At 42.1% G+C, this 24,585-nt stretch overlaps 1 protein-coding gene across 10 annotated transcripts in view; it reads left to right on the top strand.

The window, feature by feature from the left end:
* LOC129866652 (CUGBP Elav-like family member 2) overlaps positions 1–24,585 on the top strand; it is a 76,461-nt gene that overhangs the window by 10,669 nt on the left and 41,207 nt on the right. For 9 of the 10 annotated variants that reach the window (XR_008761513.1, XM_055939425.1, XM_055939423.1 and 6 more), the window contains exon 2: positions 21,761–21,960. Coding sequence is in view for 9 of the 10 variants with exons in the window: in XM_055939425.1 (XP_055795400.1) it covers positions 21,761–21,960 (200 nt within the window). In the remaining variant the exon portion in view is untranslated. Of the gene's footprint in view, positions 1–14,296; positions 14,851–21,760; positions 21,961–24,585 lie in introns of those variants that run through there. The other variant, XM_055939430.1, reaches the window with a different exon arrangement.

Below are 24,585 nucleotides of genomic sequence, written 5' to 3'. Positions count from 1 at the left end.
TCCACTACAGCCACGTCGATGAGAAGGGGAATGTGTTCGGTCCTCTTTTTCCTGTAGTCCACAATCATCTCCTGCGTGAGCCATGTAGACCGATGTTGAAGGCTGGGAGGGGCTTGCCACCTGTTCTACCACTTCCTGCTGCTGGTGTGGCAATGTGCCATGGAACTATGTTTAATTAAATAAGAATCTGTTCCCCTCCCTTCAGACACTCTTTCTAGTATGGTTGTCTGGCATTCACAGGGCATATAGCACTGTGGCTCTCATCTTTGACCTTTTGACTTGAGGCTTGTAAGAGAGCTGACAATTTCTCCAACACATGGGACGGATTTAAAATAAGAAACTTGGGTCTGAACTACATACATGGGCCTAGGTCTACATCTTCACTCCTCTCCTTTGCCTCCTACTCTACCAAGTTTGTCCAAGTGTGGTTTGAGGTTGCTACAAAATACTAGGCTCATGTCTACGTCTTTCTTCGCCTCGTCTCCTTTCTTCCTAGTTCCCAAGTTTGGTTTGAGTAGAGGTCGCAACGAACTACATAGGCCTAATGTACGTATCCACCGCTCTCTCATTTTTTCCTCCCCAAGTTGTGTGGTGTGGTTTGAGGCAAACTACATGGGCATTCATCTTCCTCAACCTTCTTTCTCGCAGTTTTGTTCCTCTTCCAAAGCCGCCTCCAAGTTTTGTTTGTGTGGTTTGAGGTCGCAACAAAGTATTCAGTAATTGTAGTCGACTTTCACGCTCAGATGGCCTCACGGCGTGTTTATTTAGCGAAGATCAGATGCATTCACCAGGGTGTTTCTGTAATTGACACAGTGGGATAGCTAGTTATTTACCCATATACAGCACGCCTGGTTGGCTGGTATACTACAGAGCACATGAACAGGATATACAGTGTAATATCAATGTGCATGACTTTAGGCTATATTTTGAAGGCTGAAAGTTTGAAAAAGGTAAGCCACCACGACTGAAACTTTGGGTCAACTTCAGCCAACCAAGGTAAATCCCAAAACCACGTACGGTTGTATGAAGCGTCCCTGTGGCAGTGGCACTTGCTGTAGGCCTTGCTAATAAAAGGTTGAAGATTGCGATGGCATGCATATGCTCTACAACACATGGGATGAGTTAGAAGGGTATACTGTCCAGGTTGAGTGGAATCAGCTTGGTATTGTCACAATACAATCTTTTTTTTTTTTTTTTTTTACTTCGATACCATCACGATACTCGATACCAAAGTGAAAAAGAAGGCATATTAGCCAAAGTCACAGAATGGCACTTGATCCAGACAGACCTTTTGAGTTCAATATCATAACATTTGAATTTTTTGATAAATCAATTATACAATCAATTTGACTTTGGTTTTAAAAAAACCAAATCTAACGACCATAACATAATGTCATAATTTATTTTGTATGTTAAATCTCTAGTCTATTGATAAACTGTATATATAGATCAAGATGTAGCCTAGGCCTATTTACAATACAGGTGAATGAATATTCAATCAGATTGTGTGCATGCATTGAGTTTAGCATTTTCTAGTTGAATTCATGGGTCTATAGATGAAAACCAATCTGTTCCCCTTCCATTTGGGACTTATTGCACCGATCAACGATATTTGCATTGAAGAAGAAATCTCTTTTATAAAAGTGCGCGCGGTCTCTCTTTAAGACCCACGATGTCATTCACACCCACTCAGTTCGAGGCTCGAGCAAAGATTCTCTTGAATAGGAGTGAACAATACGTTTCAACATTTTCACATGCCGTGTTGAATTATTCAATTGTGTTAACTTCTGTGCAGCATGAGTGGTGACGCAGCCCAGACTCCCACTGAGTGCAGTTGTTCCTCAGGACATGCTGGAGCTTGCAAGGAGTAAGTGCAGCGGGCACGGTGCTCTCGCACTATAAGGGGACATCGGCTGCGCTGATACAGATCCTCAATCAGTAGACAACGTGACAAACATTTTGACAGAAGTGCTGAAAGTAATACATTCTAGTACCAAACCGTTTTTCATGTTCTAGTATCCAAAAAGTACCAAAGTTTTGGTATACCGTGCAACACTAAATACGCTGCCAATCCAGGGTTGTGTTCATGATTGGGGAACGCAACGGAAAATTAAATCCGGCTACTAGTGAGTTCCGGCCGCCCAACTACCTGCCTGCTCGATCCCATCCCCTCCTCCCTTCTCCAGACAATCTCTGGAAATATTGTCACGTCCCTCATCAACTCATCCTTGATCACTGGCTGCGTCCCCTCTGACTCCAGAGTCGCTCCCCTCCTCAAGAAACCAACACTCGACCCCTCTGACATCAAACTACATAACCGTATCCCTTCTTTCTGTTCTTTCCAAAGCACTTGAGTTTGCTGTATGGTTATCTCTCTCAGAACGTTCTTATTGACCGTAACTAGTCAGGCTTCGAGACTTGTCACTCAACCGAGACTGATTTCCTCTGTGGCACTTCACTGCCAAAGCGGACTCTCTGTCCTTTGTTCTCATCCATCAGATTGTCCTCTCAGGGCTGGGTGTCTCAGGCTCTGAACAATCTTGGATTGCATCCTGCCTGGCAGGCAGCTACTACCAGGTGACGTGGAGCGGATCTGTGTCTGCACTACGTACTCACTACTGTTGTCCTTCAGGGCTCGGTTCTAGGCACACTTCTCTCTCTACACCGTCACTCGACTCATATCCTCACATGGTCTCTCCTATCATTGATATGCGGATGACACTCAACTACTTTTCTCCTTCCCACCTTCTGACACCCAGATGGCGACACGCATCTCTGCGTGCCTGACAGATATGTTGACCCACCACCTCAAGCTCAACATCAACAAAACGGAGCTTATCTTCCTCTCTGGGAAGGCTTGATTGCTCCAAGACCTCTCCATCACGGTTGACAACTCCACGGTGTCTCCCTCCCAGAGAGCAAAGAAACTTAGCATAACTCTGGACAACACCCTGTCATTCTCTGCAAACTTCAAAGTGGTGACTCGCTTGTGCAGGTTCATGCTCTACAACATCCGTAGAGTACGAGCCTACCTCACACAGGAAGCGGCGTAGTTCCTAATCCGGGCACTTGTCATCTCCCATCTGGGCTACTGCAACACGCTGTTGGCTGGGCTCCCCGCTTGTGCCATCAAACCCCTGTAATTTATCCAGAACACTGCAGCCCGCCTGGTGTTCAACCTTCCCAAGTTCTCCCATGTCACCCTGCGACTCCACTGGCTTCCAGTTGAAGCTCGCATTCACTACAAGACCATGATACTTGCCTATGGAGAAGCAAGAGGAACTGCCCCTCCCTACGTTCAGGCTACGATCAAACCCTACATCCCAACCTGAGAACTTAGCCACCTCTGGTCACCCCTACGGGGGGGCAGCTCCCGCTCAGCCCAGTCAAAGCCCTTCTCTGTCCTGGCACCCCAATGGCGGAATCAGCCTCCCGCTGAAGTTGGACAGCAGAGTCCCTGCCCATCTTCTGAAAACATCTGAAGCTCTACATCTTCAAAGAGTACCCCCCCCCCCCTAAAAAAATTTTTTTTTTAAAGTAATTTGTGTGCTCGCACTTGAAAATGTACTTGCTATGGCTGAGATGTGGTTGTCCCACCTAGCTATTTTAAGATTAATGCACTACGGGATGCACTATGTAAGTCGCTCTGGAGTGTCTGCTAAATGACTAAAATGTCAAACATTTTGCAATGGAAAGTTACAATAAGCATTTAATATTGGACAAGCCGAGGTAGTCTCAGTCCATCCCTGTTTCAGTTTGGTGCCTTATGAACAGGACCCAGATGGAACAAGTGCACACTACAGGGAAAATGACACATTATTGGGACGCAGAACCAGTATACAAGCAGTAACATTCAGGTGGCCGTGTATGTATTAGATGTAAGTAGAAGCCTATGTATTGTTGTCCATTATTTTAATCCATTTATGGTAGGATTAGGGTAAAAAAAAAAAAGTATACAACCATTTTTGTGTGTGTGTATATGAGGGGAGATTGTAAACTGATAGACAATTACAGTTGAAGTCGGAAGTTTACATACACTTAGGTTGGCGTCATATAAAACTCGTTTTTCAACCACTCCACAAATGTCTTGTTAACAAACTATAGTTTTGGCAAGTCGGTTAGGACGTCTACTTTGTGCATGACACAAGTTCCAACAATTGTTTACAGACAGATTATTTCACTGTATCGCATTTCCAGTGGGTCAGAGGTTTACAAACACTAAGTCGACTGGTCCTTTTAAACAGCTTAGAAAATTCCAGAAAATGGAGTCATGGCTTTAGAAGCTTCTGATAGGCTAATTGACATAATTTGAGTCAATTGGGGGTGTACCTGTGGATGTATTTAAAGGCCCACCTTCAAACTCAGTGTCTCTTTGCTTGACAACATGGGAAAATCAAAAGAAATCAGCCAAGACCTCAGAAGAAAAATGGTAGACCTCCAAGTCTGGTTCATCCTTGGGAGCAATTTCTTAATGCCTGAAGGTACCACATTCATCCGTGCAAACAATAGTACACAAGTATAAACACCATGGGACCACGCAGGAATCATACCGCTCAGGAAGGAGACGCGTTCTGTCTCCTAGCGATGAATGTACTTTGGTGTGAAAAGTGCAAATCAATCCCAGAACAACAGCAAAGTACCGTGTGAAGATGCTGGAGGAAAGTATCTATATCCACAGTAAAACAAGTCCTATATCGACATAACCTGAAAGGCCGCTCAGCAAGGAAGAAGCCACTGCTCCAAAACTGCCATTAAAAAAAGCCAGACTATGGTTTGCAACTGCACATGGGGACAAAGATCGTACTTTTTGGAGAAATGTCCTTTGTTCTGATGAAACAAAAATAAAACTGTTTAGCCATAATGACCATCATTATGTTTGGAGGAAAAAGGGGGGGGGGGGGGGCTTGCAAGCTGAAGAACACCATCCCAACCGTGAAGCACGGGGGTGGCGGCATCATGTTGTGGGGGTGCTTTGCTGCAGGTGGGACTGGTGTACTTCACAAAATAGATGGCATCACAAGGTGGGAAATTAGGTGAATATATCGCAGCAACATCTCAAGACATCAGTCAGGAAGCTAAAGCTTGTTCGCAAATGGGTCTTCCAAATGGACAATGACCACAAGCACACTTCCAAAGTTGTGGCAAAATGGCTTAAGGACAACAAAGTCAAGGTATTGGAGTGGCCATCACACAGCCCTGATCTCAATTTTATAGAAGCAAGGAGGCCTACAAACCTGACTCAGTTACACAAGCTCTGTCAGAAGGAATCAGCCCATTCACCCAACGTATTGTGGGAAGCTGGTGGAAGACTACCCGAAATGTTTGACCCAAGTTAAACAATTTATAGGCAATGCTACCAAATACTAATTGAGTGTATGTAAACTTCTGACCCACTAGGAATGTGATGAAAGAAAATAAAAGCTGGAATAAATAATTCTCTTATTCTGACATTTCACATTACTAAAATAAAGTGGTGATCCTAACTGGCCTAAGACAGGGAATTTTTACTAACTGATTTTAAATGTATTAGGCTATGGTGTATGTAAACTTCTGACTTCAATTGTACATTGATACAACCCGCACTATCTGCAATATTAAAACTGATTGAACCATAAAATAAATAGAAAATAACATCCAGGCCAGGTCAGAGAATATGGGCAGCAGCTTTGGATGGGCAGCAGGAGCCAGGAGGGCATGTGGGTTGGCTGGGTAACCTTTCCCTCTTGGACAGAGGCCTAAGTGGAGCGGAAAGCCGCTGTCTAGTTGGTGACTGACCGTCTTAAGACGCATTGGAGGGACGCCATCTCAGCAGAAGACTGTAAACAAGAAATAACTGGACTCGAGTGGGGTTCTGTGACGTTGCTTATTTATTAAGGGCCCCTTTCAAAGAGCAGTCTACTCTGGGTTTAATAACTACCGTAGTAGCTTATTTTCTTTATTTGGTGGGCTTTTCTAAGCCATAAATACTCCAGACTAGAAACCTTTGTTTTATCTGGGTCTGCCTTCAGTGTATCTTGGTCTGTAGTAGCTGGTTGTAACAGGCTGCTAGTCTTTCCATATCCCTGCAACAGTCTTCTTCACCTGATGCTAGATTTGCATTCTACCTCCAGCTAGACTACAGTTGACTTGCTTCAGCCTAAGTCAGGTTCTTATTTGCCTATCTTCATTAATCCATTCACAAGGGTGTCCAATCAAAGGCGCATCTTATGACCAATACGTAAAATAAATTGTCTATAATCCTCGAAGAAACCCATTGGCTCAAACCTCGTGTCGCCTATCTTAATCCGTTCTGAAGTTATTTTAGTTTTTTTTACCTTTGTAGGATGGCCAAAATTTGGGTGACTGGATGGAGGCCAGAGTAAAAAAAAAATGGAAAAGCTGTGCAAGAATTAAGGCTAACTGACAGGCTCACCGTTGAACTTGTCATCTTCTCGAATCCGGAGGACATAAAACAATATAAAAGGTAAAATGGATATTACGTGATATTTTCATCTTTATGCAAAATTCCTGTTCTTTTAAAAATATATTTCTCACAAAATCAAGCATAACTCTGAAATGTCAACAGAGCACTGAGCGTACGGAAAGCTTTTTATTTTCAAAGCCTTTAACATTTAATTCAGTTTGTCATTTGTATTTGGCTTTTTGCGACTTGAAGAAAACAACTTTGCAGATCACCACAACATGCAAAATCCTTAAGATGCTTACTCGACGTGGCACCGCTCTGTCAACAGAGCTCGGTGCTAATCGGATGTGTTCTGTTACAGAATCTTTTTTTAGATGCTGAATGTTAATGATATGTTAGAGAAAGACCCCACTGAACGATTCAAAACATTAAGAAATTATATTTGTCTTGGTAAAATGTGTTTTATAACATAAGTGAAATTTCATCTACTCTGGGCTGAGTGGGTGGACACGCTATGTTCACACCCTGACTCAGCCTAATTTGCATCCCTCCTCATCCATAACCACCGTCACCAGGGACACTCCATATGATTATGGAGCTAATGGGGCGGGTCTTGTCATCAGGCCCTGGCTGCCTCTTGTCAACATGGAGCCCTATTCACATCATGATTGGACACGTCTGTCTTCATCAGGGGAAATGCAACAATGAAAATTAGGCCATATTGTGGCAGAATTGGAGTTAATGCTGGGATGGAAACATCTTAATGGGGCCTTCATCAGAGCACTGATGTACTGATTATGGACAACTGTGATGATCCTCCAGCAGGCAAGCAGCACCTCGTATGGAAATTAGATGAGATATCACAGAGCTGTGTGTGCCCGTAGCCAGGGTGACTCGAGGTGCGGCCTGCCCTGCCTGTGTGATCTGCGCCTAACCGCCACCTCGTATGGAAATTGGTCAGATATTACAGAACATAGGCCAGACAGACTTGCAGACATCACACCAGAAACACATTGCCAATTCCTTGGTGCCTGTTGTCAGGTGCTTTTCTGGAGTGAGAGTGATGTGGAGACTGCTATGCCTGTGTGATCTAACTGCCTCCGCGCCGAGGCTAGAACACACAGCCCTGTGGCGTCTGCATCTCTGGTTGAGTGGTATTTCTATTCTGAGAGAGTAATTATTCATCCACTCTGACAACCAATACCTGGCTGGGCCCTTCCCGCCTGACTTGTCAGGTTAGGAAGAGAATCAGAAGTGAGATGGAGACCCTTTATACACTTGACAGCGGTCTAATGTTAGGGGGTGATAGAGAAGAGCTTTTCTCTGTGTTTGAGAGTGACAAGGCTACATTGCAGTTGGACTGGGAAGAACCACTGATCTACAAATCATCTTGCATCCCAAATCTAACTACTCATGGATCAAGATAAGTGATTTCTGTGCCTTGCCCTGCTCAAACTGATCCCTTCCAACATGTGGTTTTCTCTCTTGGTCATGTCGAAGGAGCACTCAGTGGCATTTTAAATTACTATGGGTTTCTTGAAGAACAAGTATCACTATTCAGGATAGTCTGGTTATACTCTAAAATGTCTGTTTCGCTTGTCTGCCCTTCCTCGGAAATGTTAAGCCCTCGTCCACGACTCCACAATGTAAACTGCGACTTTTCATCCCCAAATAAAACGAGAGCGCAAGAGCCCTGCTGAGGAAAGGAGCATGAACTATAACTAAGTTTGGCCGGTATCCAGATAGTCATACCTGCTAGGCCCCGCCTTATCTCAGCTCACTGGTCACCATCGCAGAACCACGCTCCAGCAGGTATTTGTGGTCATCCACAAAGCCAACACTTCCTTTGGCTGCCTTTCCTTCCAGTTCTCTGCTGCCAATGACTGGAACGAACTGAAAAAAATCACTGAAGCTGGAGACTCATATCTCCCTCACTAGCTTTAAGCACCAGCTGTCAGAGCAGCTCACAGATCACTGCACCTGTACATAGCCCATCTGTAAATAGCCCATCCAACTACCTGATCCCCATACTTTTATTTATTTTGCTCCTTTGCACTCCAGTATCTCTACTTGCACACATCTTCTGCACATCTATCACTCCAGTATTTAATTACTATATTGTAATTATTTTGCCACTATGGCCTATTTATTGCCTTACCTCCCTTATCCTACCTCATTTGCACACACTGTATATTTACTTTCTCTATTGTTTTATTGACTGTATTTGTGTATTTTTGTTTATTCCATGTGTAACTCTGTATTGTTGTTTGTCACACTGCTTTGCTTTATCTTGGCCAGGTCGCAGTTGTAAACAAGAACTTGTTCTCCACTAGCCTACCTGGTTAAATAAAAGTGAAATAAAAAAAATAACGTTCCTATACCATAGGGGATTGATTGTCTCTGCTGTAACGAAGCTTTCTCTTGCAACCTAGCCATTTAGCTAGTAGGTTAGCAAACCAAATGCATAGCTGGAGAGAATTTATTTGGCACATCTTACATAGTCTATGCCACTGCTTAGAACTAAGTGAACTATTATTTTCAATACCAAAAATGTATATTTCAAAATACCCCTTTCTTTACTAACATTGGTAATCTTTCTTTACTACAACTATGAATTGAACCAACACAAAGCAGCACTGGATTATATCACAGGGTGTGGGCCTATGAATGTGTTTTTTTTTTTTTTGAGGTAGATCGTCAAGTGATTCCAACCAAGCTAAGTAAAAGCCATATATTCCAAGTCGAAGGCCATTAATTTAGGATGCATACAGAACCCAACAAACGTGTGACACTTTTGAGAAGGTGGCTGATGACATGTATTCTCGTATATGATATCAGGGGCTCAGTGCTGCCTCGGTGACAGTCTCTATAATGGGAGCAACTAGGAAAAGTGTAGCAGTGCAGCTGATATGCTTCTGCGCTCAGACCACAGCAAATCTCCAGGCATATGGTCCCAGTAAATCATGTTATTTTGTGGGAAGAGCAACAGCAGTTATGCTAATGTCAGCTTGAACCTGTCAGCTGCTCCAGGACCTGTCAGCTGCTCCGAGGTGTCTTGGAGCCAGGTCACTTGCCACATCACAGTGACAGGCCCTCCTGGCCTAACTGACTTTCTCTGGTCTGGGACATAATTATAGATCCACTTCTCCTTAATGCAACCGCGGTGTCAGATTTCAAAAAAACTTTACGGAAAAAAACTATGCAATAATCTGAGTGCGGCGCTCAGACGACAAATCAACCAAAAGAGATATCCGCCATGTTGGAGTCAACAGAAGTCAGAAATAGCAATATAAATATTCACTTACCTTTTGATGATCTTCATCAGAATGCACTCCCAGAAGTCCCAGTTCCACAATAAATGTTTGTTCTGTTCGATAATGTCCCTTTATGTCCAAATTCCTCCTTGTTGTTCGCACGTTCAGTACACAATCTAAACTCACGACGCGCGGGCAGGTCCAGGCAAAAGTTCTGACAAAGTCATATTACAGTCCGTAGAAACATGTCAAGCGAAGTATAGAATCAATCTTTAGGATGTTTTTAACATAAATCTTCAATAATGTAACAACCGGAGAGTTCCTTTGTCTTCAGAAATGCAATGGAACTCAAGCTAACTCACATGAGCGCTCATGACAGACCTTACTCAATCCCCTCTCATTCGCTCCCACCTCACAGTAGAAGCATCAAACAAGGTTCTAAAGACTGACATCTAGTGGAAGCCTTGGGAAGTGCAACATGACCCCATTTCCACTATCTTGGATAAGCAAAGAGTTGAAAAACTACAAACCTCAGATTTTCCACTTCCTGGTTTTATTTTTTCTCAGGTTTTTGCCTGCCATATGAGTTATGTTATACTCACAGACATTATTCAAACCGTTTTAGACACTTCAGAGTGTTTTCTATCCAAATTTACTAATAATATGCATATCCTAGCATCCGGGCCTGAGTAGCAGGCAGTTTACTCTGGGCATGCTTTTCATCCGGACATGAAAATACTGCCCCCTACCCCAAAGAAGTTAACTGCCTTGTTCAGGGGCAGAACGACAGATTTTTACCTTGTCAGCTCGGGGATTGGATTCAATCTTGCAACCTTATGGTTAACTAGTCCAACGCTCTAACCACCTGCCTTACATTGCACTCCACGAGTAGCCTACCTGTTACGCGAATGCAGTAAGAAACCAAGGTAAGTTGCTAGCTAGCATTAAACTTATCTTATAAAAAACAATCAATCAATCCTAATCACTAGTTAACTACACGTGGTTGCTGATATTACCAGTTTCTTGCGTGTCCTGCGTTGCATATAAAATTCGCGAAAAAAGCACTGTCGTTGCTCTAACAATGGAACATCCAATAGTCAAAGGTATATGAAATACAAATGGTATAGAGATAAAGTCCTATAATTCCTATAATAACTACAACCTAAAACTTCTTAACTGGGAATAATGAAGACTCATGTTAAAAGGAACCACCAGCTTTCGTATGTTCTGAGCAAGGAACTTAAACGTTAGCTTTTTTACCTGGCACATATTGCACTTTTACTTCTCCAACACTGTTTTCGCATTATTTAAACCAAATTGAACAGGTTTCGTTATTTATTTGAGACTTAATTTATTTTATTTATGTATTAAGTTAAAATAAGTGTTCATTAAGTATTGTTGTAATTGTTAGAAATTATATGGTTGTAATCATTACATTATATATACATTTTAAAAAATCGTCCGATTGAATCAGTATTGGCTTTTTTTGGTCCTCTAATAATCGGCATCAGAATTGAAAAATCATAATCGGTCGACCTCTAGTTTTGATTGTTAGTGTCTATATACATATCACCAGTAGTACAGTGCCTTGCAAAAGTATTCATCCCCCTTGGCATTTTTCCTATTTTGTTGCATTACAACCTGTAATTTAAATGTATTTTTTTGTGGATTTCATGTAATGGACATACACAAAATAGTCCAAATTGGTGAAATGAAAACAAATACTTGTTTCAGAAAAATGGAAAAGTGGTGCGTGCATATGTATTCACCTCCTTTGCTACGAAGCCCCTAAAATAAGATCTGGTGCAACCAATTACCTTCAGAAATCGCATAATTAGATTGCACACAGGTGGACTTAAATAAAGTGTCACATGATCTCAGTGTATATTTACACCTGTTCTGAAAGGCCCCAGAGTGTGCAACACCACTAAGCGGCACCATGAAGACCAAGGAGCTCTCCAAACAGGTCAGGGACAAAGTTGTGAAGTACAGATCAGGGTTGGGTTATAAAAAAATATCAAACTTTGAACATCCCACGGAGCACCATTATTACAAAATGGAAAGAATATGTCACCACAACAAACCTGCCAAGAGAGGGACACCCACCAAAACTCACGGACCAGGCAAGGAGGGCATTAATCAGAGCGGCAACAAAGAGACCAAAGATAACCCTGAAGGAGCTGCAAAAATCCACAGCGGAGATTGGAGTATCAGTCTATAGGACCACTTTAAGCCATACACTCCGCAGAGCTGGGCTTTACAAAAGAGTGGCCCTTAAAAAGCCATTGCTTAAAAGGAAAAAATAAGGCATGTGAGAGACATTTGGAAGAAGGTGCTCTGGTTAGATGAGACAAATTGAGCTTTTTGGCCATCAAGCAATACGCAATGTCTGGCGCAAACCCTACACCGCTCATCACCCCGAGAACACATCCCCACATTGAAGCATGGTGGTGGCAGCATCATGCTGTGGGGATGTTTTTCCATCGGCAGGGGCTGGGTAACTGGTCAGAATTTAAGGAATGATGGATGGCGCTAAATACAGGGAAATTCTGAGGGAATCCTGTGTTCATCCCAGTCTTCCAGAGATTTGAGACTGGGATGGAGGTTCACCTTCCAGCAGGACAATGACCCTAAGCATACTGCTAAAGCAATACTCGAGTGGTTTAAGGGGAAACATTTAAATGGCCAGATCTCAATCCAACTGATAATCTGTGTTATGAAAGATTGCTGTACACCAATTTAACCCATCCAATTGAACCCAGCCAAGCTTATAGACACATACCCCAAGAGACTTGCAACAATTACAGCTGCAAAAGGTGTCTCTACAAAGTATTGCCTTTGGGGGGTGAATAGTTATGCACGCTCAAGTTTTCATTTTTTTTTTGTCTTATTTCTTGCATCTTCAAAGTGGTAGGCATGTTGTGTAAATCAAATGATAGACCCCCCCCCCCCCCAAAAAATATAAATTTTAATTCCAGGTTGTAAGGCAAAAAAATAGGAAAAATGCCAAGGGGGGTGAATACTTTCGCAAGCCACTGTACATGTCCCATTCATTTCTAATCTTCAAGGTTTGTTTGGTTACTGTAATGTCTGTTAATGCATCCAATATCATTATTCCAGTCTTTTTACCGTTCTCAATGTTGGAGTGGACACATTGTGTAGCTTAGTTTGAGCGCACAACTAAGCTACTCTTGTGGGAAGTTTTGTTTTTATTTATTTAATTCTATTTACGAGATTTGTCAATGTCTTTTGTTTGGAGCACACCTGTTAATGTTGAGTAAGGACGTGCACCTGATTACGCGTAGAAGTAGGCCTAAAGGCTACCTGGCCTGCTTGTAAATGAAGGCATATAAACGTGCCCATTTGGGGATCTAATAGTATTTCTAATTGGCTTAATGTACCACCACTAATGAGCTGTGAAGCTTCTCAAATAATGTTTTCTTCAACACAAACAGCAAGCTAACAAAGTCTGTTTTTACATCTATTGAGAATGACAATTCCAATGTATTTGAGAAATCTTTCCAGCTCTCTCCCTTTCATAACCACTCAGCGTGAAAGGGAAAAATATCATGCTCTAATCCAGTGGAAACATCATAAAATAGGCCTACCTGATTACTCATATCCCCTGTGCAAATAGCCTACAGCTGTAGCGGGAAACAGAGGGCCCAGAATATTTTATATCCTCAAATGGGCAATGTTGCAAGGAGCTTCAGGCAGGACCCAAGTTAATTGTTGATAAAATGTTTCAAGTTCGTTGCAGACAGGCCATGCGTAGCCAATGTGATTTTATAGGATATTTATTTTCATCAGGATATTTTTTACCTGCAGGCTGTAATGTTTTATTTGTTTGCTATTTTTACATAGATGGCAATAGAAGTTACTTTTTAGGTTTATCATTTTCATTATAGATTTGGATAGCATTTTGATTAACTACACGACAATGATTTTGAGATATGGAGAAGTTATTATAAATGAAATGAAACTGTTCTGCAAAAATAAATTTGCATTCCACGTGAAAGTTGTCTGATTCCTCGTGTAGCCTATTACAGGCAACTTCAGGAGCGTAACGGCAGAAACTTATGAAAGCCAGTAGGAGCTCTCTCACTCACACACATTTAGAAATAATATGGAAAAATACACTTTTTAAAATTTCAACCAATCGGTTGGTCAAAGAACAGACTACTTTCGGTCGACCAAGTTTTTTGTTTTAGTCAGGGACCGACCTAATTATGTGACAGGCAGCTGTGTCTGAGATTGTAGATGTATGAGAAGGCAGGCAAAATGGTGTCAGAAAGGCTGCCTGGATCTGGCAACTAGATAAATGGTGTCACACACCACAATGCCCGTTGCGGTGGTTTAGTGAGACGTAGCATTGGATGGGAGGATTACAAAGCGTCCCTCTGACTCACCACAGACCCATTGTTACTGTATAGGGGATCTATCTGTGAATAGTGTTCTCTCCAGCATCCGAACAATATGCAATTGTTTCCGCTGTTGCTGCGCTCGGGATAGCATAGAGAGAATTCATAGATTGGGCACCATCACAGTAGGATTACTGTAAAATGGGGTTAGTCTATTCTAGTGATTGTATTTCTAAGTGCTGATGGTGGAAGCTGGTAGGTTACTCCCTGTTCCATCGCCAAGCTAGACCAGCGCCTGAGGGAGATGGTGATGGGCTACAATCCTCTCTGCTAACTCCCAGCGTTTTAGAGAGGTGTTAAGAGGGTCAAACATTTTGCAACAACAATAGAAAGGGAGCTTTTCTTATTGGACAATTTCAGATAGTACAGTACCTCCCTGCTTCACTGTGTTTTGGACTACTATCTTCTGTTTAGTGCGGACTGACCACTACACCGCTGTGCCGAGGCCTTGCTGCTGAGTGGATCCTGTACAGATATCTGTCGGGGTTGTTGGTGAGGGGCAGTGAAGTCGCCCCTTCGCTTTGTGAGTGTCTTTAAATTGTCGTTTGGATGTATTGGCTCCAGTAGGAAAGTTTTTTTTCTTTCTTTTTTTCTTCCATTTTCCCCCTGAAAGAAGAGTTCTTTGTGAAGTGTGTTGGATCTGGGTCTTTTTAAGAGTTGGCTTTCCAGAGGACCGACAGTGAGAAGTCAGAATGTCGTTTAGGTCGTCCCTTGGTGTCTCGGCCGAGCGTTTGGGCTCTATGTGTAAGAGATGGATGGCTCGTGTCCAAAGGTCTGTATATTTGTAACTCTCTGTCCCTTTTATTTAACCTAGTCACCCTGGCACACACCCTGTTTCTTTGTCTCCCTCAGTCCCTCTGCTTACTATCTCATTAACTAATCGCCAGGTGTGTGTGCCAGTCGCCAGCTTTCTCACACCAGGAGTCCCTTGGGTCCTCAATTGGATGTACACACACACACACACACACACACACACACACACACAGAGCTGGCCGGTGGACCTTATTTTACTATATACACCGGTATTGATGCACGGTTGTTATTTTTATGTTTGGTTTGTTGAATGTGATACGCCGTGTGTAACGTACTAGAGGTCGACAATTATGATTTTTCAACGCCGATAGCGATTATTGGAGGACCAAATAAAGCCGATACCGATTAATCGACCGTTTTATTTTTATATATATTTGTAATAATGACAATTAAACAATACTGAATGAACACTTTTATTTTAATTTAATACATCAATAAAATCAATTTAGTCTCAAACAAATAATGAAACATTTTCAATTTAGTTTAAATAATGCAAAAACAAAGTGTTGGAGAAAGTAAAAGTGCAATATGTGCCATGTAAAAAGGCTAACGTTTAAGTTCCTTGCTCAGAACATGAGAACATATGAAAGCTGGTGGTTCCTTTTTAACATGAGTCTTCAATATTCCCAGGTAAGGAGTTTTAGGTTGTAGTTATTATAGGACTATTTCTCTATATACGATTTGTATTTCATATACCTTTGACTATTGGATGTTCTTATAGGCACTTTAATATTGCAAGCCTAATCTCGGGAGTTGATAGGCTTGAAGTCATAAACAGCTCAATGCTTGAAGCACAACAAAGAGCTGCAGGAAAGTGCTGTTTGAATGAATGCTTATGAGCCTGTTGCTGCCTACCACCGCCCAGTCAGACTGCTCTATCAAATATCAAATCATAGACTTAATTATAATAACATACAGAAATACGAGCCTTAGATCATTAATATGGTCAAATCCGGAAACGATCATTTCGATAACAAAACGTTTATTCTTTCAGTGAAATACGGAACCGTTCCGTATTTTACCTAACAGGTGGCATCCATCCCTAAGTCTAAATATTGCTGTAAGATTGCACAACCTTCAATCTTATGTCATATTTATGTACAATTCTGGCAACTTAATTAATTACGGTCTTTGTTATGAAGAAATGGTCTTCACACAGTTCGCAACGAGCCATGCGGACCAAACTGCTGCAAATACCCTGACTCTGCTTGCACAGAACGCAAGAGAAGTGACACAATTTCCCTAGTTAAAATAAATTAATGTTAGCAGGCAATATTAACTAAATATGCAGGTTTAAAAATATATAGTTGTGTATTGATTAAGAAAGGCATTGATGTTCATGGTTAGGTACACATTGGTGCAACGACAGTGCTTTTTTCACGAATGTGCTTGTTAAATCTAATAGGCTGTGATTCGATGGTAAATTAACAGGCACCGCATCGATTATATGCAACGCAGGACAAGCTAGATAAACTAGTAATATCATCAACCGTGTGTAGTTAACTAGTGATTATGTTAAGATTGTATTTTATAAGATACGTTTAATGCTAGCTAGCAACTTACCGTGGCTCCTTGCTGCACTTGCGTAACAGGTAGTCAGCCTGCCACGTAGTCTCCTCGGAGTGCAATGTAATTGGCCATAATCGGTGTCCAAAAATACCGATTGTTATGAGAACTTGAAATCGGCCCTAATTAATTGGCCATTCCAATTAATCGGTCAACCTCTATAACGAACATTTTCATAGTTTTCTCCGCTACTTCAGTCAGCTCTCTCTCCATGCCACCTTCCAGACAGACCTAGCCACGCCCCGTCACGCAAGGATCGCGTTTGTTGTTGCTCGACCACGATACACTTGTGTTCATTCTGCATTGTCATGCAACAATGTTGATGATGACAATGCTTTTTCTGCTTTGCTTCTTAATATAAATCCACAAGTGTTCTATTATTACACTATTTGTTTTTCTTATCTGCAACCTGCTAGTTTGTCTTTTCTTAGCAAGTTTTGGCTAAATCGTGTTAGACACTAATGCTAATCGCTAGCTAATAAATGTACTGAGTCAGAGCAAACGTAGCTAGCTATACAGCCTGATACCAATTATGGTGTAGACCTAAACCAACATGTTGTTTGTGCAACAGTATATTCTAAATCAAAGAGGAATAGATGAGGCATGAATATGTTGGCTACATGAAGTACCTAAAGAGAAAACATTTAATGTAGCCAAAGATTATAGGGTCCCCTAGGAAACACTGACCAACACTTTGGGGTGGCAGGTAGCCTGGAGGGCCAATAAAAGTTGCTGGATCGAATCCTCGAGCTGACAAGGTAAAAATTTGTTCTGCCCCTGAGCAAGGCACTGTTCCCCGGGCACCGAGGATGTCGATTTAAGGCAGCCCTCCTCCGCACCTCTCCGATTCAGAGGGGTTAGGTTGAATGCAGAAGACACATTTCAGTTGAATGCATTGTTGTACAACTGACTAGGTATTCCCCTTTTTCCTTTGGTACCTACCCTGTCAAAATAACCCCTCTGTGGCATTCATTGTCAAACAACACTGTATTCAAAGTGCCCACTCTTATAGAGAATTTGAATAATCATTCTATTTCCATGATTCCAACAGTTCGCCCAAGTGTTTTGCTCTAAATCGCAATTGCAACATTTGGTTAAAAATATGGCCTAGATTTTTTTTTGCCCATATCGTGCAGCCATACTTGGCAGTGTAGAAAGGATCTCAAATGAGTGCAGGAAATGCTGAAATGTATGAAAGTGTAGACATTTTTTTTGGGGGGGGGGGGGGCGCAGTTTGAACATTATAAAACAATTAATCAGAATGGAAATCACTTGTGTATGTTTTTCCACCTTTGGGTCACATGCTACTCCTAAAGCAAATTTAGAAATGTTATTATTCAAAAAAATTCTATACCGTGATATATTTTGGCTATATATTGCCCAGCCCTAACACGCACACACACATAAAAGTGATCCTTTGGCCCGCTTTGGCACAGTCTTTTGTTTGCTTGTGCAATGTGAGTGAATAATACCTTCCCTGTACCTAGTAGACTAGTAGGACCAGTCTCACAGCTAACATCCCTCCCAGCTAAATGTGGGGCCAGAGTCGTGGCGTACTGGCCCCTCCCAGCCTGGCTCAGTCGGGGGTGTGGGGGGGGGGGGGGGGGGGTGTTTGTGTGTATGGTCAGCACTTGTAAGAGGCTGCCCCTTCAGCCTCCTAGCCTAACTCAGTGGGGGCATGTGCTGACAAAGGCTTCTAGTGTGTAGTGGTCTAAGGCAGTGGGCACAGTGTGATACTTACGCTATGCTGCCTGTCTGGTCTGGCCTGCTGCATATTTGCTTTTCTGGCTCAGTGGGGGTCTGAGAGAGGCTTCTGATGGTCTGTGTGGTAGAATCTGTGGTACGTTGCCTGGCCTCAGTGGTCTGGCCTGCGGACACTCCATCAGTCCCTTTAAGGCTGGCCCTAACTTAATCACCCTGAGAATGTTGATCCCCTCTCAGGGCCTGGCCATGCAGCATGGCACTGAGGGAGAGAGAGAGAGCTCTGGGTGTGGCTCTTGTGTTACTGTCTCTCTAAATTGTTTGTTTTAAAACAGAGGCAGTCAAAGTACTATTGCATTGTTTGTTGGTGAATTTAGTACAAAAAGACTCACCAGGCACAAAAATCCCCTGAAAGGCTAAAACAAGGATTAAACGTACACACCCAGGGTTTATTCTGGATCAAACATGGGCTTAGGTGGTTGGCGTGGCAAGGAGCACCTTCGGCTTGTTTGAGACCCCATCTTGGCGGTGACTTTAAAAATATATATTTCATCCCGAAAATGTATTCCCCTCCCAAAAATGTTTTATTTTTACGCTGTTTGTACTTTTAGACAGCCTGTCCAAGGATCACAATGGCAAAATACCCTGACTACTGTTGGAACAATACAAACACATCTCATCCTTGTCTAACTAGCCACTGCCTCTCTCCCACTCACATTAATACACCAGGTACTAATCAACTCAAATTTGTGGGAGGAGCCAATGACCTCACTCATTTCACACGGACTGAAAACAGGACACTTTTACAAACACTAGCACATTTAGCCTTGATTCAATGATACAAATGGGGATTGTCCATTAGGGTTGGGCGGTGTCCAGAGTTTCATATTGTCATACCATCCTTCTCGCATGCTGGGATTTACGGTACTACTAGCTTAGTACACGAGGGCACCAAAAAAAAATGCAAAAAAGCACATTGGTCATCTATTACCAGACCAGACTGCTAACAAAATTAGCACAAGTAATAGTGAATTTCCATGGAAGCTGCTAGCTAAATATGCTAACAAGTGCAAACAAAATATACAAATTGCAAAGACAGGGGACACAGCTCATAAAGTTATACATGTAAAGGTATGAGCTACCGAATATAATTGTTGGTGTGTTTTTCACGCAGAACAAAAGATAAAGCACATACGAAATATCTTGCTGCGTTTTGTGAACGCAGATCTAAAATGTTTCTTAATATTTCTGCTCGGCATCAGACTAATCCTGTGCTTCTGTTACACTTCTCCACTCTGAGAAGTCACAAACGGGCATTCTATCAGCAGACAGCGCTCTGACTGACATGTCTAGGGTAAAATGCAAGATTTACTTCTAAGCAAAACATTAGGAAATGTAGCTGGCTACATTCTTTCTATGGTCAACAATAGAAATATGATAGCGATGCATCGTTTTTGCCAAGAAGGCTTTGCTTTTTCATTGTACGCTTACTTATGTTGCTGCCAGCCAAATAGCGTTGCTCTTCTGTTGTCATCTGATAAATGAAGCTATTTTCTACCGAATGTGTTGCATTAATGTATTTTTTTGTGAAGGGAAAACTATAGTTGCATGTCCCTGATCACTCTATTGAAGCAAAACAACACTTGACTTTCAATATAAAACGCGACCTCTATCCATACACTGCTAAACTCATCTGCTCCCGCGTTCTCCCGTTGTGCTATTTGCAAACAAACACGTGACTGGCTGCACTGTTCCTGGGAACTATCGTAAGCTTCATAATGTGAAAAACGCTATCTGCTTTATCTCCTAACGTATTGTACAAGTTGACTGCAGATATTTATTTTAAAAAGTAACTACAAATATTAAAATTTTATTTAAAAACGTAAAATAATTTCAACGGTATTGAAAAACCATCCCGCGGCTATTTCCAAATACCCTGGTATACTTTATATACCAGTGGCGGTTGGTGCCATTTTAAGATTAGGGAGGACCATTTAAAAAATAATAATAAAAAAAAAAAAAAAGCATATTGGATGACTGTTATTCATATTCCATTCACCCAGCTCAATGTAACATTTAATAAGTTTAGGCCACTACATAATACTCACATTTTTCCCTATACCCATCATGAGGTTGCTACAACCTAGCCTACAAATGAAAGTTTACAATGTAGGTGCACAGGTCGGGAGTGAAATTTGAGTAATTAAGGCGACAGACTAACACACATTCAATACCACCTTGCACACTATTGCCTGCATCTAGCTGATCTAGGGTATAATGATTAGTCCAAACAGTTGCAATCGAGAGTTTCTATTGGATACATTTTTCAACAGAATTGGCAGAATCAGTAGAACCCGCGCACACTGTTTACTTTCATTGCAGCCACATACAAACAGTATAACCACTTTGCTCGTTGTATAATTCCTTCTCGCATCTATGAGCTCTCCTCTCACCTTTTCCCTTCGCGTTTGGACTTCAGTGCACAACACAACAGCTGTCTGTGACCAGACGAAAAAACATTTCCAAGCCAAACCTTCATACCATAACCACTAACCACTACACACAGCCTACATCATAGTCACCATATTAGCTAATGTCATAGTCAACATAGCTACTAGAACTATGTGTTAGTAAACCCGCAATAAATGTAATAAAACCAAACGCTTACCTTGACTTGGAAGAGTTCCAGTGTTGGATAGCCATAGCCAGCTACCTAACATAATATCCCTCTCTGTTTGAGCCGGGTGTTTGAGTAGGCTAAACTAGCTAGCTGCATTCTCTCTCGCTTCTCCTTAATTTTTGAAGAAATTAATTTGTTCATAACTGTTCAACTATTGTCGTTCTCTCTCTTGGAGTCAACTACTCAGCACATTTTAATGGACTGCAGTGCTAGCTAGCTGTAGTTTATGCGTTAATTTCTAAATTCTCAGATTTTTGAGATTGGGTGGACAACACGTTAGTTCATGCTGCAAGAGCTCTGATAAGTTCGAGGACGTCCTCCGGAAGTTGTCATAATTACTGTAAGTCTATGGAAGGGTTTGAGAACCATGAGCCTCCCAGGTTTTGTATTGAAGTCAATGTACCCAGAGGAGGATGAAAACTATAGCTGTCCTTGGGCTACACCATGGTACTACCCTAGAGAGAGCTGTTGAGGCTACTGTAGACCTTCATTGCAGAACACTGTGTCATCCGTCAGCCAAGATTGGCTATAGTTGTGTTCTCTAAAATATAAGTAAAAAAACAACTATATGGTACAGGTTTTTGTGAAAAACTGGCCCATCGCTAGGAGATGTTAGTGCCATATTGCAAATGCGTTGCAGAACATTTTCTACCAATACCACGGTGCAACCAGATTTTTGTTTTTTGTACATGTAACTGCCAACACGCTGCTGCTCAACAGTATAGCTTCCTTGCTCACCTGCTCGCACTGAAACTGGTTCTTGCGTCCTCTGTCTTGCAAACACACGTGACCGCCCTCTGGAAACACCTTAGCCAGCTGCGCCATCAAAAAGCTGGCAATAAGAAGGTAGGCCCTGGTACTAAATTATCCTAAACTAAATATTATACTAAGTCCTTCTTCCCTCTCCACCTCTCCCCCACAGCAACGGCAGCAACAGCAGCAAGATGAATGGTTCTATGGAGAACCTGGATACCCCTGACCATGACTCCATCAAGATGTTCGTTGGCCAGATCCCCCGCTCCTGGACGGAAACTGAGCTCAAGGAGCTGTTCGAGCCCTACGGGGCCGTGCACCAGATCAACATCCTCCGAGACCGCACTGCCACACCCCCCCAAAGCAAAGGTAAATCAATTTTCAATGTCTTAAATAAAGCCTGCTCTATAGCAGCAGAAATAACTTGACAATAGCCTAGGCCCTAGAAGCCAAAGAGTAGATGGAAACTGTCACAACTCATACGCTCATGCAAACTCACTTTGTTTCATGACCGCAATAAAGAATAGCCAAGAGGTCACTTCAATACAACACATAGCCTGTGGCTCACCACACACACACACACACACACACATACACACACACACACACACACACACACACACATAGTGCTGTCACTCAATGTCGGTGTTAACAGGTGCAGTAGGCTGTTAGTGTCTGCGCGCTATATTCCTGAGTCTATTACTTTGAACATAATATAAACTTCTGTTATGTTTTCCGAGTTATACCAAATAACAACCTTTCTTACTCCTGTGCATTATGGAAAACATATTTTCTTTCCTCGGGTGGTTAAGAGATGTGTAAAGAAGTGAGAAAGCAAGGGAAAGACGGGAGAAAGGAGTGTTATTTGCCTGCAATTTTCCATTAAGACATCCATCAACGCACTCACTCACACTCAGTGCTCGAGTCGAGCGGTTCTGTTTAGGCTCGCAATTAGCCGAGACAGCCAAGTAGAAGCCTGCAGTTCTGAAAGCTTCTGCGACTGTGTGTGGGGTGCGTGTGCATGCCACGGAAAGTGCCCAGCCCTCTGGAATTAACCACATGTAAATATGGTCTTTGATGTGAAGTGAAAATATGTTTTATGGCGGCCAGGCGTATTCCCATTATTTATTTCACTGTCTCAATCCTGATGTGAGGGATTCAATAAGGATTGAAAGCCTTAATCCTCCAACTGGTGGTTTTGATGTGGATTGTGGAACCCTCTCTTTGATGTTGGTACTTTGTGTCTGGTCTATCTGTCACTGCCAGTGCTCAGAGCTGGGAGGGAGGAAGGGATGAATGGAGGGGGGAGCTAGGCCTAATCTCACAGTTGCAGGCTGTAGAGTTGTCTTTGGAATTTGCTCAGGTATGTTGTTCCCAACTTTGTACCGCTGAGCTGTGGTGATATTACACTGCACTGTTCTAAGCAAGAGCCTGCATTGAAATTGAACCCAACCCCACCCCCCATTGAAATGAGAATTCATCTGCTTATAAGACCTCTGTATAAACTTGTAAGTACATGTATACCCAGGCATCTGTCAAAAACACCAAATTAGTATTCTGTGTACTTAGGCCAGTGTCTCCTGGGTGCTGTTTAATATAGAGTAGGGTTGAGGCGGTATCCAAATTTTCATATCGCCATACTGTCCTTCTCTCATACGGGATATACCCTACTACCGGCTTAGTACACAAGGCGATGCCAAAAACCGCAAAAACAAGCCAATTGGGTGTCTACCTGAATGCTAACAAAATTAGCACAAGTGATAGCTAATTTCAATGTAGGCTGCTAGCTAAGTATGCTAACAAGCGCCAATGAAAATAAATACATTTTAAAGACAGGCAATCCAGCTCATAAAGGTGTGTGTAGGTGCTAACGAATGTCATTTTTGGTGAGTTTGGACATTTACAAGCGAATTTGAATGAGAGACATTGTGTAAATGAACAAAGTTTTGACACATGCTTCTCTGAACGAAGAACAGTACTGGCTCTGGAGCAGCATGTGTAGGCTACACGCTGTGTCTGTGTGGAGTCTGGAGTCGCTAGAGCAACGGGCCTGCCTGCTCTGCTCAAAGAAGAGTGGAGAGGAGAAGACAGACTGACAATGGAGAGGAGGAAAAACACAAGGAAATCAAGATGGTGGCAGCTCTAGAAATAACTAATCCAAAGGGCTGTGACTTCTCAAACACAGCAGAAAGCTAACACTATATGATGCCCAGTCTCCTTATTAATTTAGCCACTTACTTAGATAACTAGCAAGTTAAACTTAGGGGTTAAGTTAATTCAGGTTAATTCAGTAAAATGTTTCTTATTGTAATTTCTGCTCCGCATCAGACTAACAGGCAATCTTATCAGCAGACAAATCAAATACATTTTTATTTGTCACATGTGCCGAATACAGTGAAATGCTTACTTAACCAACAATGCAGTTTTAAGTAAAATACCTTTAAAAAATCTAAATAAGAGATAGAAGAAACTAAGAGCAGCAGTAAAATAACAATAGTGAGGCTATATACAGGGGGTACTGGTAGAGTCAATGTGCGGGGGCACCGGTTAGTCGAGGTAAAAATCAAGCTATGCTTCCTCCATAGAAACAGGACATGTTTGTGCACGACAAATTATACAAGCTACTTTTATGTCTTATAGATTATGCGGCTGTTATCTACATGCATGCTATGGCATCCACACTTAAATCGCTGGATGCTACTTATCATTGCACACTTAGGTTTATTACGGGTGCTAGCTACAGAACTCACCATGGTTTTTATATCAACATGTGGGTTGGACTTTGCTGTCGATGAGACGAGAACAACATGCTCTCGTGTTTGTCTATAAAGCACGTCTGAATAATCTACCTTATTTATCATCACTCACCAACATTAGAATTATAATTCCTAAAACCAGGTCTCAAGCATGGATTACACTTGAGGTCCATGCGATCTCCTGAGAGTTGAGTTAGGATTTCTTATAAGCTACCGGGTTTGTGTCCTGCTCCTTAAT

This window comes from Salvelinus fontinalis, chromosome 12 (genome assembly GCF_029448725.1).
Source record: "Salvelinus fontinalis isolate EN_2023a chromosome 12, ASM2944872v1, whole genome shotgun sequence".
In the NCBI taxonomy this organism is placed as follows: domain Eukaryota; kingdom Metazoa; phylum Chordata; class Actinopteri; order Salmoniformes; family Salmonidae; genus Salvelinus; species Salvelinus fontinalis.
Note: the sequence above shows the minus strand (reverse complement) of the source record. Positions and strands in the feature narration are given on the sequence as shown.